This window comes from Ceratotherium simum, chromosome 28 (assembly GCF_057802395.1).
Source record: "Ceratotherium simum simum isolate JZ-2026a chromosome 28, ASM5780239v1, whole genome shotgun sequence".
NCBI lineage: Eukaryota > Metazoa > Chordata > Mammalia > Perissodactyla > Rhinocerotidae > Ceratotherium > Ceratotherium simum.
In genome coordinates, this window is record NC_141927.1 from 36,707,747 (window position 1) to 36,723,423 (window position 15,677).

The following is a 15,677-nucleotide window of genomic DNA, read 5'->3' on the forward strand; positions in this document are numbered from 1 at the left end:
CAAGAATATTGAACTTGGTCCTGGATAAGGCAATCAAAAGCACTTTTCTTCGTCTGAGTGTCTGTTCTTACAGTATTAGATTGTAACCGTTGAGGAGCAACCTAAGTGAGCCTTGCGAACAGTTACTCTAAGTACTAGCAAGGAAGCTGGCGAGATGGGAAGGGCAGCAAGGCAAACAGCGAGAGGAAAAGGGACACCACTGTAGAAGGAAGAGCAGGCAACTGTCTTTGAATTTTCTGACAAGTATCTTGAACCGCACACGTCTAAAACCTCACTCCACTTGTATCGCACCTCTCACCAAACCTTCTTTTATCCCAGGACACCCTGTTGCAAGGATGACTTGTGGCAGCAGTTGCAAAAATAAACTCTGGTCAGGCCTAAAACCTGGACCTGCCAGGGAGCAGTACACCTGGGAAATTCATCCTCAGAGGTTCTCAGAATAGAGCAGGCCCGTGATCATAATGCCCCAAATGAGGAGTGCTGTGAGGATGAGGGAAACTTAGGGAAGAATCAGCCCGATGTGTATTTTTTTTACCACACAATTCACCCACTTCAAGTGTACAATTGAATGATTGCAGGATTTTTAGTATCTCCACAGATATGTGCAATCATTACCACAGTCAATTTTAGTTTCATCATCTCAAAAGGAAACCCTGTACCATTTAGCCTGTCACCACCCCTCACCTCAGCTCTTCATCCCCCACCCCTACTCCCAGCCCTAAACAACCACTGATCCTTGTCTCTAAAGATGTCCCTGTTCTGGATATTTCATACAAATGAATAACGTGGTGTTTGTGACTGGCTGTATTCGCTCAGCATAATGGTTTCAAGGTTCATTCATATTGTAGCAGTACCTGTGCTTCATTCCTTGTTATGGCTAAATATCCCATTGTATGGCTAGACCATATTTTGTTTATCCATTCATCAGTTGATGGACATTTGGAAAAGGAAACTCTTGGCCTCTGTGGTGAGGTACTCCCACCCCTGATCCAGGAGCATCTTTGTTTAATGATGGAGGCTCTGTAGGTCCTAATTAGACTCCAGGTAGGCTGATGGTTCCTCAATCCACGTAGAATGCTTTGAGGTATGCAGAAGTGCACCATGCAGTAAGAGGGAGATGGGGAGAGGGAGCACTAAAGCGCGAAAATCTTACCCAGAAGAGCTCAGCTTCAGTGAAGAAAGAGCAGCAAGTCCGGGTTCCCCCAAAGGACAAAGATATGTCCTAGATCTCAATTTATATGAGGCCAAGGACGTATCACCTGGAGACACAACGGTTATCTACAGACAGGAACTCAGTCTGAGCAACTCCTTGAAGATAGAACAGATGCTAGTGACTCTCTGGGGGCTCTGGGGCTGGCCTTACCTAACACCACTTCCTCTCCATGTCCCAAAGCCAGCAATGGATAGGGCAGGGGAATCCTGAGCTCTTGGAGAGGTGCCGACTGTAGGTGTCCTCTCTTGAGATGGCAGCAGTTAGCATGGCCATGGGTACCTGAGGGCAGGCAGCAGCAGTGGACAATGGAATGTTTTCAGCTTGGGATGTGACAGTCTCCCAGCTTCCTAAGAGGCAAAGCTGCTTATTTCCTACTAAAGGATCCCAGGGGGAGAAGAAACAATAGACACAGCCTACATACTTGCACTCACAGGATTTATTTTGGTTTGTGATGCTGAAAGCTTTAAGCCATAACAAAAGGAGAGAAAAAGCAGATTTTTTTCATTCTTGGATCAGGCTAGTTAATGGTGAGTTTCTTAGTAATATCCCTTCTCCAACCTATGGCTTTTTGACACTATTCTTTAGTTACTGCTGTAAAAGAAATATAGAAAAATAGAAATGCTAAATGTTAATTGTTTTTAAAAGCTGTCTAATTTTCCTATGCTATAGGTATAGCAATTAATTGGTATAATAAGGCACTGGTTACACTGTCACAATCTATGCCTGTCCTCCACAAAATTTGTAAACCCAAGTTTCTTTTTCCTCGATCGTTTGTGACAGCCACATTAAAAGGAAACATTATAAATTGGTATTTATATATGTTTCATTTACACAGTCTCTACACTTTACGTGAGTAAAATCATTCTTCACTCCTCTCCACTTCATTACTCCAACCCAAACTGGTTCTAACCCTACTATACAATATGTCATTAGTAAAAGGCATCACTATCCATTGTGTCAGAAATGTTTAAGTCTTTGTAGTTCTCTTTTATTCTAACGCAAATACGTCCATCCAGTCATCACTTCATTTGAGTCTACCTCTGTTATATCTCTCAAGATTTTTCTGTTCTTTCCCTCCTATCTAATCTTGCCCTTACCACACCTCTCCTGTGGATTCTGTAGTCTCATAGGTGTTTCACTAGTCTCCAGTAATGACTGAATTGTCCCATACTTTATCCCAGTGAAATTTGTAAAAAGCAAACCATATCATGCTAAATCCCTCCGTTACCACTTCAAAAATACAACTATGTTCTGATTCATATATGGGAAAATTTAAACTCCTCATCATGGCATACCGGACACTTGTCTTGGATCATCATTACCCATGTAGATTTTATCTCCCAGCGTTCATAAATAGTAAAATGTATTAAGAGCACAAATTTAGAAACAGAGAGGTCTGAGTTTACATTTTAGCTTTGCTATCTTCCTGCTTTATATCAATAAACATTATTTAAACACTTTTTCTTATACTCTGCCAACTCAGAGTATAATTCTGTCAGTTCATTCTGTTGGTTCACTCTCAAAATGTATTCCTAAAACCATCTTTACCATCCCTGGTCTGAGGCACCATCTTTTCCCTCCTGGATTATTGCAGTAGTTTCTCCACTAACTGGTTTCTCCACTTCTACTCCTGCCATCATACAGACTATTTTCAACAAACCAGCCTTTAAAAGTGTAAGTCATGTGCTTGGAATCTAAATCCTCCAGTGATTCCTCCCTTTCAATCAGGATAAAACACAGATGGCCTCCAAGACCTCCCAGGACCTGTAGGAGTTTTACTTCTCTGACCTAATCACCACCACAGCCCTATTGCTAACTCTGCTCCAGATAAACTGGCATCGCTGTTGTTCATGAAACATTCCTGACTTAGTTTTTCATTCGATCACCATGTGCTAGGAAAGCTCCTGCCCTGATATACGCATGGATAGCTCTACCAGCTCTATGCCTGTGGAAGATAAAGCTGATTTACAGCTGGAATGGAAAAGCTCTATCTTTATCTCTGGGAAGGGCTGGATGTCTGGTTGCAATTTTTGCCGGGATAAGGGCAGTGGGATTTATGATGGGCTGTTTAAAATTTAAAATAAGGAACCTTGAGACCTTGAGCATGAGGTGTCTCTCTGACCCCCAATGCTCGCCTGCACTCTCTCTTGCTGCACTGTATCCTTCGCATTTAAATAAAAGCCTTATGTGAGTTGCCCCTGTGAAGTCAGGTGACTCCTTTCAAATGTCTAAATTGTAAATATTTGCACCTCCTCCAGTTATTTGCTTACATGTCACCTGCTCAACAGGACCTACTCAGTCAACCATGTTTAAGATTCCTGTCCAGTTCCTCCCTCAACATCAACTCTCCCAGTTACACCTACTGCTCTAATCTTTTCCATACAAGTAATCACTTTTCAATACAGTATATAATCAACTTATAAAATATGTTTATTACTTATAAACTGAATGCCTAACCCACTACCTCAAATTCTTGAGGCAAGATCTTAATGTAACCATAAAATACTGTTGGCAGGAGAAGTCTGTGAAAAAAAGAAAAAATAATAAAAGAAAGAAAGTAAGATACTGAATTTATGACTTAAGAGTTGGAAGAAATCAGGGAATTGGCAAGCTCAGTACATTGGTCTACGAGAAAATGACTGAAGTTGGGTGGTGTGAGGAGTTCAGGGGAAGACACTCAGCATGATGGTGAGACTACAACTTAAGGATGTGAGAGGAGGACAGTGAGCCGAGGGCCAAAATCCTCACCTAAGATGTGGGCTTTTAATAAAGTTGTCAAAGAAGAGGTAGAGATTGGTCTAGGCAGAAATAAGACTATTCTACATTGAGAGTAGGAGTTGTAAACGTTTTCTGGTGGCAGATAAAGAAACAGAGATCCCTTGACTTAACTCTGGATCAAAGTCAGATATGGGGCATTAGCAGATAGGTAATTGGATTAACTCTTGATCTCACTCTTGGTTGAATTTTTGAATTTTTCCATTTACTCCTTGTGATAGGTCTAATATGTGAAATATCATGATTTCTTCACATACATGAGTTAGAAATTTGAACAATATATACGGATGACTACTCTATCCCATTTTATAGTAAAGAATCATCTTTCTGCCTTGGAGGGAGAGTGCATCTAGCATTTTGCAAGGCATCTAATAGGTCCTCAATAAATGTAAATTCCATTCCCCATCCCCAGTAAAGAGGATGCATCAAGCTATACGTCAAAATCATGGAGTTCTTAAGAGTTTAAACCCTGGAGTCTGATTGTCCTAAACTCCAACTCAAAACCCTACTAAAATTCTATATGCATGGGGAATTGTTTAAATTCTTTATGTCTGTTCCCTCATTTCTAAAATAAGGATAACAATAACCATGGAGACTTACTGAGGAAGAAATGCAAATGTCGAAGGACAATCTGTGTAAATGTACCAATTAGAATGTTAAATGCAGGAGCAGGATGCACAATTGCTCACAAATATTTTAAGAACATACTTAAAATATCTTTAAAGTCATTTCTTATTGCAAGAATGCTGGTTAATAAATCTCTGGCTAATATTAGTTAACATTAAATATTTCTAAGTTAGTATAAAACAAAGTTAACAGCAAATGCTTTGCTTTAGTATATGACATTGAGAAATAGGCATCAGTGTGATGAAACATGGAAATAATAGCTTTCTTATACTGAGGTATTGCAAAAAATTAAAAAAAAACTATTTCATGAATTATATCATTTTGTCAATCATTTGATTCCTTTAATTCACGTTTAACTCTACATATGACTGCTTGCTGTTACTATTGCTGCCTTCTGATATACATCTGTATAAAAGAAACAGTGTTAGTTTTCGGGTTAGGAAACATTGTAATCTTAAACAAGATCAAGAAAAGTAAAACAGCTGGATTTGTACCAATTGGTCATTTAAAGTGTACCAATTTCCACTTTCCTTCCCATATCCCACTCAGTGATCATATATTCTAGTGTTTGGTATTTTCCAATGCTGATCTAACTTTTAAAGATTTAAGCATTTTTTAAATTTCAAACTAAAAATCCATCTATTATTTTTCTCTATCTTATTTATCTACATGGAAGACAGGATGGCATATTAATATATCCATGATAATGCTTCTCCAAAGTTCAAAAGGTAATTTACATGCAAATCTTCAAATTCTTAAATTATTATCTGTCTAGTTATAATATTTCTATTAAAAACTTATGGGGCTAGCCCTGGTGGCCCAGTGGTTAAGTTCCACATGCTGTGCTTTGACGGCCCACGTTGGGTTCCCCAGTGCAGACCTTCACTACTCATCTGTCAGTGGCCATGCTGTGGCAGCTGCTCACACACAAAAAGAGGAAGATGAGCAACAGATGTTAGCTCAGGGCAAAGCTTTTATTTCACTTTTATTAATGAGGTCCTTAATGAGGCCTCTAAGTCTTTCAGCTATGCTTAGTTACCTTTTGTGGTATTTATACAACCGACATTTTGTCTTTGGAAAACTCCTATACATACACAGTTCATGTTGAAGAGGAATGTCATGGTGTCCAGGTTCCTACTACGTGGCTACAATTCCTTGGCCACAGATGATAAAATCAGGTTTGAACACCTAACTCAGACAGACAGACAGAACACCGGCTGACTTTAGGTACACCTGCACAGCTATTTTCTTCCATCTCTTGAGAATATGAACTAAGAGGCATTGGCTGTGGACAGATTATTGGTATTTTATTTGAAAATGAATCTACGAAGGGTTGAGATATGTATGCTGCCCCATGTGCAAGCAGAGCAGTCCTTTTGGAGAGAATGGACAGAGACAAGAAGGATGATGCCAGTCATAGAGCCTTTGGGTGATGGACAGAATGACCTAGTTCCTGACCATCTAGTTTATGACCACCCTCTGTGCTTCAGCTCTACACCATTTCTTACCCTTGCAGTCCTGAAACCAGTTATTGCCTCTTTAATACTTAGGTTGTCATGACCAGATGTTGTTATTTATGATCAAAGATCCCTTATGATAACATCTCTTCCAAAAGTCAGATTTACTTCTGGCAACTATTCAGATTTTTCCAGGATGTCTTAAGTAATAGCACAGGAAGACTTATGAGAGATATCATTCAATTAAGTCAATTTATAGCAATTTGATGATCATGTAAAGGTGTATATAAAACATGCAAAATACGACCTTTAATTTAACTAGTTGCTGCTAGTTGTTGAAAATTAAAATTTGCTAACTTGGGAAATAGAGGTGTTGACAGAAATTTTATATCATTATTTTATCTCTATCTCCATGAATAAGAAACAAAACCATTTTCCTTTAGCATGGAACGAGACCCACTTATGTATCCTTACTTCTGCATTCTCATTTTCCTAAATATTCACTAAGCAAATTGTGGCTTGCATTGTTATTACATTAAAGAAAAAAGCTGTGCAAGTACCTTAATTCTAGTTTTAGAAACACATGAGCAATATTAATTACGTGTAAAATGGGGAGCATCCTATCTGTGATTTCCCCCTCATTCTTTGTCATCTTATATTTTTCTCACCTTTTGCATATTCTATTCACAAAATTTGCTTCCCTATCTCTATTAATCTCCTGGGCACAACTGACTGTCAATGCAAGGAAAATGGGGTTTCTTGGGAAGTAGACAGAACCTCCCAAAGCAATTATATCCAGCATGGCTTTTATCTGAAAGGCACTGAGGATTTAATGATAGCTTCAATTGTTTCTGGGCCTATAAGAACATGAAAGATACCTAACTACCTGAAGTCTGAAAAAAAATTGTTATATACTAAGACTCAATATTTTTAAACATTAAGCCAATCCATCCAACGATCCCTACTTGTAATATTCTGAATTACATCTGAATTCTTCCCGTAATGCATTTATAATATTAAATATAAAAGATAATGAGTTTACTTACTCTTCATTTACTGTTCACTCTCTACTCCAAAATCTCTTCATTTTACTCCATTTAAGAGCAACGATGGCAATTAAAATAAAGAAAGGTAGAAAAACGTAGACACTGATCAAGAGGCCATTTTTTCGAGGAGCAGCACCATTTCGTTTTACAAACGAGTATGTACTTTTACCTGAAAATGTGATATTACCTTTTAACTTTTTAAGAAATGGTATTTAAAGCTTATTATTAATTTGAATTATAACAATTTGGAATCAAATAATAGAGTTATGGAATGAATAAACTTAAATTTAAAAGTGTTTTCTATAATCTGTGACTATTCCCCAAAGTACCTTATGTATTTATGTCAACTCAATCAATATACATGTATATCTCATTGACATAAGTTTATTTTTAATATTTATACACATATTTAATCTTTATTTATATGCTGTACTCTTATGTATTTTATTCTATAATATTCCTTTCTATGAATTGCTACTTAGAATACATTAAATTGATATTATCTAATAAGTTATTCCACTTAAAAAATAGAACAAAAGGGATGGCCCAGTGGCGTAGTGGTTAAGTTGGCATGCTCCATTTCGGCGGTCTGAGGTTCTCAGTTTCGGATCCTGGGTGCAGACCTACACACCACTCATCAAGTCATGCTGTGGCAGCATCCCACATGCAAAATAGAGGAAGACAGGCACAGATGTTAGCTCAGCAACAATCTTCCTCAAGCAAAAAGAAGATTGGCAGCAGATGTTAGCTCAGTGCCAATCTTCCTCACAAAAAAAAAAAAAGGAAGAAAGAAAAATAGAGCCACAAAAAGAACTGTTTTACAAGTGGTTTAATGAAAAATTATTGGTATAACTGAGGGCTAATTTTAAAAAAACAATTAATGATAGTAAACTAGGTTAAATTTCCATATTATCTGCATAAGGTGATATTGTTCTAATTTTGACTATATTAATTAAAAAAATAGATATTCCTATAGGTGCCATAAAGATATTACAGAAAATTAGAAAATTAAAATCTACAGAAACTTGGTCCAATCAAACAAAGGAAATAAACCAGACGAGTAAAATACAAAAAACTAAATCAAGCAATCAGTATTACCACCAAAGCAACTATGATGGTATTAAATACAAATGAATTTAATGCCACTGAAAAAAGACAAAAAATCAGTAAATTTAAAACACACACAATCCAATTATATGTAGATTAGAAGTGATTTACCTAAAAGAAAGTGATTCAGGAAGTTTTATGTATTATAGAAAATAAATTGGCAAATATACTCACGTGCCACATAATGACGTTTCGGTCAATGATGGACTGCATATACAATGATGGTCCCATATGATTAGCACCATATAGCCTAAGTGTGCGGTAGGCCATACCATCTAGGTTTGTATAAGTACACTCTATGATGTTCGCACAAGGACATAATTGCCCAATGACACATTTCTCAGAATGTGTCCCCTTCGTTAAGAAACACATGACTGTACTAGTTTGAGCAGTGCTGGAAAACAGAGCACCAAGAAGATCCCAATTTCTCCACATCCTCACTAACACATTTTGCCTGCATTTGTTATTACAATCTGAATGAGCATGAAGTAGGATCTCATTGTGGTTTTGATTTGCATTTTCCTAAGATGTTGAGCATCTTTTCAGGTGCTTATTGGTCATTTGTATATCTTCTACGGAGATGTGTTTATTTAAATCCATTTCCATTTTTAATTGGGTTGTCTTTTTATTATGGACTTGTAGGTGTTCTTTACATATTCTGGATACAAGTCCCATATGACAAATAATATTTGCAAATATGTTCTCCCATTCTGTAGTTTGTCTTTCACTTTCTTGGTGGTATCATTTGCAGCACAAAAGTAAAGTTTGATGATGTTCAGTCAATCCATTGTTCTATTCTTCACTTGTGCTTTGGTGTCTTCTATAACATAGCCTATGCCAAGGGCACAAAGATTTACTTACATGTGTTCTAATGTTATATAAGTTTAGCTCATCCACTTATATCTATGATCCATTTTCAGGTAATTTTTGTGAATATTATAATGAAACAATCTATCTTCTTTCTTTTGCGCGTGGATATCTACTTGTCCCAACACCATTTGTTGAAAAGACCATTCTTTTCTCATTGAATTGCCTTAGCATCCTGTTAAAAATCAATAACTGTTAAGTATGAGGCTTTATATCTGGGCTCTCTGTTCTATTCCATTGAACTATGTGTCTAGCCTTATCCTTAGCACAGTACTACACTGTCTTGATTATTTTAGCTTTGTAATGTATTTTGGAATTGAGAAGTGGGTTTTCAGTTTTAAGTTTTCTTGAAAGCTACGTTTTCAAGATTGTTTTTACTATTCTGTGTCCCTTGAATTTATGTATGACTTTTAGGATCGGCTTGTCAATTTCTGCAAAAAAGACAGCTTGGGTTTGTTAAGGATTGTGTTGAATTTGTAGATAAATTTTAGGAGTATTCCTATACTAACAATATTGAGTCTTCAGATACATGAATATGAAATGTCTTCACATTTATGCAGATCTTTCTTTCAATAATGTGTTTTTAGTTTTCAGTGTCTTATACTTCTCATAAAATTATTTCTAAATACTGTATTATTTTGGGTGATATCATAAAAGGAATGTTTTCCTAATTTAATTTTTTATTGTGTTAAAATATACAACACTGAAAATTTATTATTTCAAACATTTAAAAAAAATTTTTTGATTTATTTATTTTTTCCCCCAAAGCCCCAGTAGATAGTTGTATGTCATAGCTGCACATCCTTCTAGTTGCTGTATGTGGGACGCAGCCTCAGCATGGCCGGAGAAGCGGTGCATCTATGCGTGCCCGGGATCCGAACCCAGGCCACCAGCAGCAGAGCGTGAGCACTTAACCGCTAAGCCACGGGGACAGCCCTATTTCAAACATTTTTAAGTGTACAGTCAGTGCATTAAGTCCATTCACATTGTTGTGCATCCATTACTCCATCAAACTCCAGAATATCTTCATCCTCCCAAATTGAAACTCTCTACCCCTTAAATATTAACTTACCATTTCCACCTCCTGTCAGCCCCTGTGAACTACCATTCTAACTTCTCTCTCTGAGTTTGACTACTCTAGGTACCTCATAAAAGCAGAATCATTCAATATTTGTCCTATTATGATTGGCTTGTTTTAGTTAACATAAGGTCTTTAAGTTCCATTCATGTTGTAGCATGCATCAGAATTTCATTTCTTTATAAAGCTGAATAATATTCCACTGTATGTATATATCACATTTTGTTTCTTCCTTTACATATCAATGAACATTTGGTTGTTTCCACCTTTTGGCTACTGTGAATAATGCTGCTATGAACACGGGTGTACAAATATCTGTTTCAGTCCATGCTTTTAATACTTTTGGGCATATACCTAGATGTGGAATTTTAGAATATGGTAATTCTATCTTTAATTTTTTAAGGAACCACCATACTATTTTCCACAGAGGCTGCATCATTTTACATTCCCACCAGCAATGCACAGGGGTTCCAATTTCTCCATATTCTCATGAACACTTGATATTTTCTGAATTTTTTTGAGGATAGCCATCCTAATATGTGTGAATTGGTATCTTGTTGTGGTTTTGACCTGCAATTCCCTAACAGTTAGTGGGGTTAATCATTTTTTCATGTCCTTATTGGCCATCTATGTATCTTCTTTGAAGAAATGTCTATTCAAGTCCTTTCCCATTTTTTAATTGGGTTGTTTCTTTGTTGTTGAGTTGTAGGAGTTCTTTACATGTTCTGGATATTAATCTTTCATCAGATTCATGATTTGCAAACATTTTCTCCATTCTGTGAGTTACCTTTTTACCTTGTTGATAGTGTCCTTTGATGCACAGCAGTTTTTAATTATGAAGAATTCCAATTTATCTAATTTTGCTTCTGTTGTGCTTTTGGTGTCATATCCAAATCATATCCAAATCATTGCCAAATCTAATGAAGATTTCCTCCTCTGTTTTCTTCTAAGAATTTTATAGTTTTAGCTCCTATAATTAAATATTTGATCCATTTGGAGTTAATTTTTGTATATGGTGTAAGTGTCCAACCTCATTCTTTTGCATATTGGTATCCAGTTATCCCAATACTGTTTGTTGAAAAGACTGTCCTTTCCCCTATTGAATGGTCAAGGCATCCTTATCAAAAATCATTAAACCATGTATGTGAGGGTTTATTTCTGAGCTCCTGATTGTATTCCATTGGAAAATTTCACTTTTCTTATTTTGTTGCCAAAAGTAATGTATCAACTTCCAAGAAGGTACAAAAGAGCCCTGAAGTCAATTTCTGTCTTTTTATTTTAGCTTCTATTGAGCATGACTGAGAACTCAGAAATTTTCTTTTACCGCTACAGTAATAAAGAAAAGAATATTGAGGGAGAAAGACATTTTATAATTTTTAATCAGACAAATGCAAAGAAACAGACAGCAGAAATCCTCCCTGTAATGGTGATGTTGAAATTGATCATACAAATGAAATCTCATACTATGAGTCTACACATGATGATATATCATAACTTTCCTCCAACTCAACAATCAATGAGTGAACAGAATATTTCTAATGACAAGAAGGAAATATGGTATTCTCATCCAGTTAGTCATACTTCAGCATGAACTATTTTGTCACAAATATCTGGAACATTATGTGTGTTAAAGAAGATCTATAATAGTATCCTTTCATCTTTTATAACAATTGGACAATTATAAACACTTTTTTTGACATGGTTCACAAGTGGACAAACATGTATGCAAAGTTGATTGGAAGGAGTTAGATGGTGTAGATGTGATAAACATTAAGATTAATCATTTTAATTGTTGCTTATAAATATAAATTAAAAATATGTTTATTTATAGTACATCATTTACAATTGATCTAAAGACAATGAAATAAATATGAAATAACAAAATATGAAATAATAAAACATGTACAGTATGTGGTGAAAATTACAAAATTCTGAGGAGGGAAATAAAAGAAGATCTAAATAAATGGAGAGACATACAGTGTTCATAGATTGAAAGATTCAGTAATAAATAATACAGATGTAAAATCTTTCTTAACTGATGCAAAAAGTTAACACAATTTGTATCATAATCACAGCAAGATTTTTTTGTAAACATTGACAAGCTTATTCTAAAACGTATATGAAAAGGACAAACCCTAGAATAGCCAAAAATTTTTTGAAAAAGAAGAATAAAGTGGGAGGAATCACTTATCCCGAAGTTAAAGATTACAATAATCAAAACAGTGTAGCACTGGTGGAGAGAATGACTTGTAGATCAATGGAACAGAATAGAGAACTGAGAAATACACCAACACAAAATGTCCAATTAATTTTTGACAATGGTGCAAAAACAATTCAATGGACAAGAAATAGCTTTTTCAAAGAATTGTGCTGAAGAAATTGACACCCATTAATCAAAAAATTAATCTCCCACCCTTTATAAAATGTAATTCAAAATGGATCATGGACTTAAATGCACAACATAAAACCACACCTTTTAGGAATATCATAGCAGAAAGTCTTCAGGACTTAAGATTGACAACCAGTTCATACACTTGACACCAAAAGCATGATCCACAAAGGAAAAAAGTAGACCTTATCAAAATAAGAATTAAAAAACGATTTTGGTCTGAGAAAAAACCAATTGCAGACTTGGAGAAAATATGTTCAAATTATATATCCAACAAAATACATATATGTAAAAAACAAAAAATTTCTGAAAATTCAACATTTAAAAACAGAAAATATCCAATTAGAAAATGGACAATAAACATGAACAGACTTTTTACTGGAAAGAATATGCTGATGCCACATAAACATATTAAAGATATTCAACATCATTCCCCTTTAGGGAAGTGCAAATTAAAACCTCAATGAGATATTAGTACACACCTAATAGAATGGCTAAAAAAAAATTAGTAGTATCATTAAATGTTGATGAGGATGCCAAAAAACTAATTCATTCATATATTATTGGTGGGAATGTCAAATGTCAAATGTTACAGTGACTCTGAAAAATGGTTTGGCAGTTGCTTTTAAAACTATAAATGCCTTACCATAAGCCCAGAAATTTCACTCTTGGGCATGTTTCCAAGAGAATTAAAAATTTACTTTCATGAAGAATCTTCTACATGAATGTCCATTGCAGATTCATTTATAATAGCTAAAAATTGGCAACCACCCAAATGTACTTCACTGGGTGAATAATTAAACAAATTTTTATACATCCATACAAAGGAATAGTAGGCAGAAATTAAAAACATTGAAGTAATCATACATGCAACAAATTGGATGCAGTTCATGGAAATTATGCAAGAGAAAAAAGCCAATCTCAAAGAGATACAAACTTTGTGATTCCATTTATATAACATCCATAAAATAGCATAATTAGAGAGATGGAAAGTAGTTTAGTAGTTACCAGGAGTTAGGAATGGGGAAAGAGAGGATCCGTGTTGCTATATAAAGGGGTAATGTTAGGGGCTGTGTAGTGATGATATACTTCTGAATCTTGATTGTGGTGGTGGTTACACAAATGTGAACATGAGGTAAAATTTCATAGAACGAAATACACACACACACATACACACAAATGAGTGCATGTATACTGGTGAAATCTGAATAGGGTCGGTGCATTTTACCAATGTCCATTTCCAATGTCCACTGGTTTTGATATTCTACTACAGTATTGAAACATGTTAACATTGGAGTAAAACGTACACAGGACTTTTCTCTACATTTCTTGGCAGCTCTTTTTGAATCTATAATTATTTCAACATAAAAAGTTAAATAAAAATCACAATGGAATATCGTTACACATCTAAAACTGGTAAAACAAAATCAAACAAAACAAACAAAAAAGATAATATCAAGTACTTCTGAAGTGTGGATCATCTGTGTAGAAAAAATGGAACACTCATAGATGAAAGGAGGGAAGGAAAAATGGTACAGCCACTTTGGAAAATAGTTTGGCTGTTTCTCCTAGAATTAAAAATACACTTACTAAAAACAAAACAAAACAAAACCTCACTCCTAGGTATTTACTCACCAAAAAATGAGAACTTATATATACACAAAAGCCTATGTGCACATTTATAACAGCTTTATTCATAATTGCCAATATCTAGAAACAACCTAAATACCCTTCAATGGGTGAATAGATAAGCAAACTATAATACCTCTTTTCAATAGAAGGCTACTTAACAATAAAAAAGAATGAATTACTAAAACATAAGGCAACAGGGATGAATCTCAAATATATATGTACTATATATAACATTCTGGAAAAGGCAAATCTATAGGGACAGAGAACATGTAATTGGTTACCAAGAATTGGCATTGGGGGATAAATATAAAGGAGGAGCCAGAGGGAAGTTTTGGGGTGATAGATCTATTGTGTATCATAACTGTGGTGTTGGGACAAAAGTCTGTACATTTTTCAATACCCATAGAACTGTATAGCATGGAGTAAATGTTACTGTGTATAAATGTTTTAATCCAAATATGTTAAATAAAAAATAAATATTAATAAAGAGACAATAGCTAAAGTTTTTTCCAAAATTTCCCAAAATACATCAAACCTATAGAGTCAAGAATCTCAGCCAACCCAAGCAGGATAAATTCAAAGAAAAATACAGCTTGGTAAATCATAGTGGAACTGTGGAAAATCAAAGCTGTAAAATAAGTTTCAAACTCAGACAAAGGATACAAGAAGCATTATATTATTAGCAGGAATATGAGAATGACAGCTGTATTCTCATCAGAAAATGCAAGCCAGGATATGATGGGATTACATCTTTGAACTCTTAAAAGAAATAATTCTCAGTGTACAATTCTAGTTTCACTGAAAATATCCTTCACAAATTAAGACATTATAAAAACATTTTAAAGACAAACAGAAGCTGAGACAATTGGTCACCAAAAGTCACACACAGGAAGAAATACAAAAGGAAGGTTTTCAGCTTGAAAGATGACGCACATGGAAATTTGAACGTGCTGGAAGAGTTGGAAAGCCCTAGAAAACAGTAAGGAGGTGGGTAAATGTAAATATTTATATTAAAAAATCTTTAATAGTCCATTGGCTATTTAAGCCAAATATAATAATGTATTTTCAGGTTTACAACATATATATAAAGAAAATATAACAGTAAAAGTACAAATGATGGAAAGACATAAATAGAATTATACTGTTATGACATGTTTACATTGTGAAGTTTAGAAAAAACAAATATGCTATATTTGTTCATGAATATTTACCAAATAATTAAAAACATGCTGTTCCCTCTACTATCCATATGTTATGGATGTGGAAGATTTGATTATTTTTACCTTCCAATAGTATGGTTAACTTGAAAGATGCAACTCAGTCTTGAACTATCACATCACGGTAGTTAACATCCTTGGAATATACAGTCTGTATAATAAAACCATCACCTATTCAATGACTTAACTATACCTATCTAGAAAACCTTGTGGATAAACAGAAATGTTTTGGGAAAGATGATTAAAATTAAGGGGAGGATTATTAAAAT

General features: G+C 35.0%; 1 protein-coding gene across 1 annotated transcript in view; it reads right to left on the reverse strand.

Annotated features, from left to right (window-relative positions):
• Positions 1–4,956: 4,956 nt before the first annotated feature.
• Positions 4,957–15,677, reverse strand: part of LOC101398993 (A disintegrin and metallopeptidase domain 3-like) — a 123,793-nt gene continuing 113,072 nt past the window's right edge. Inside the window, 2 exon segments of the mRNA XM_087418641.1 lie at positions 4,957–5,020; positions 7,119–7,287. Of these exon segments, the coding sequence (XP_087274767.1) occupies positions 4,957–5,020; positions 7,119–7,287 (233 nt within the window).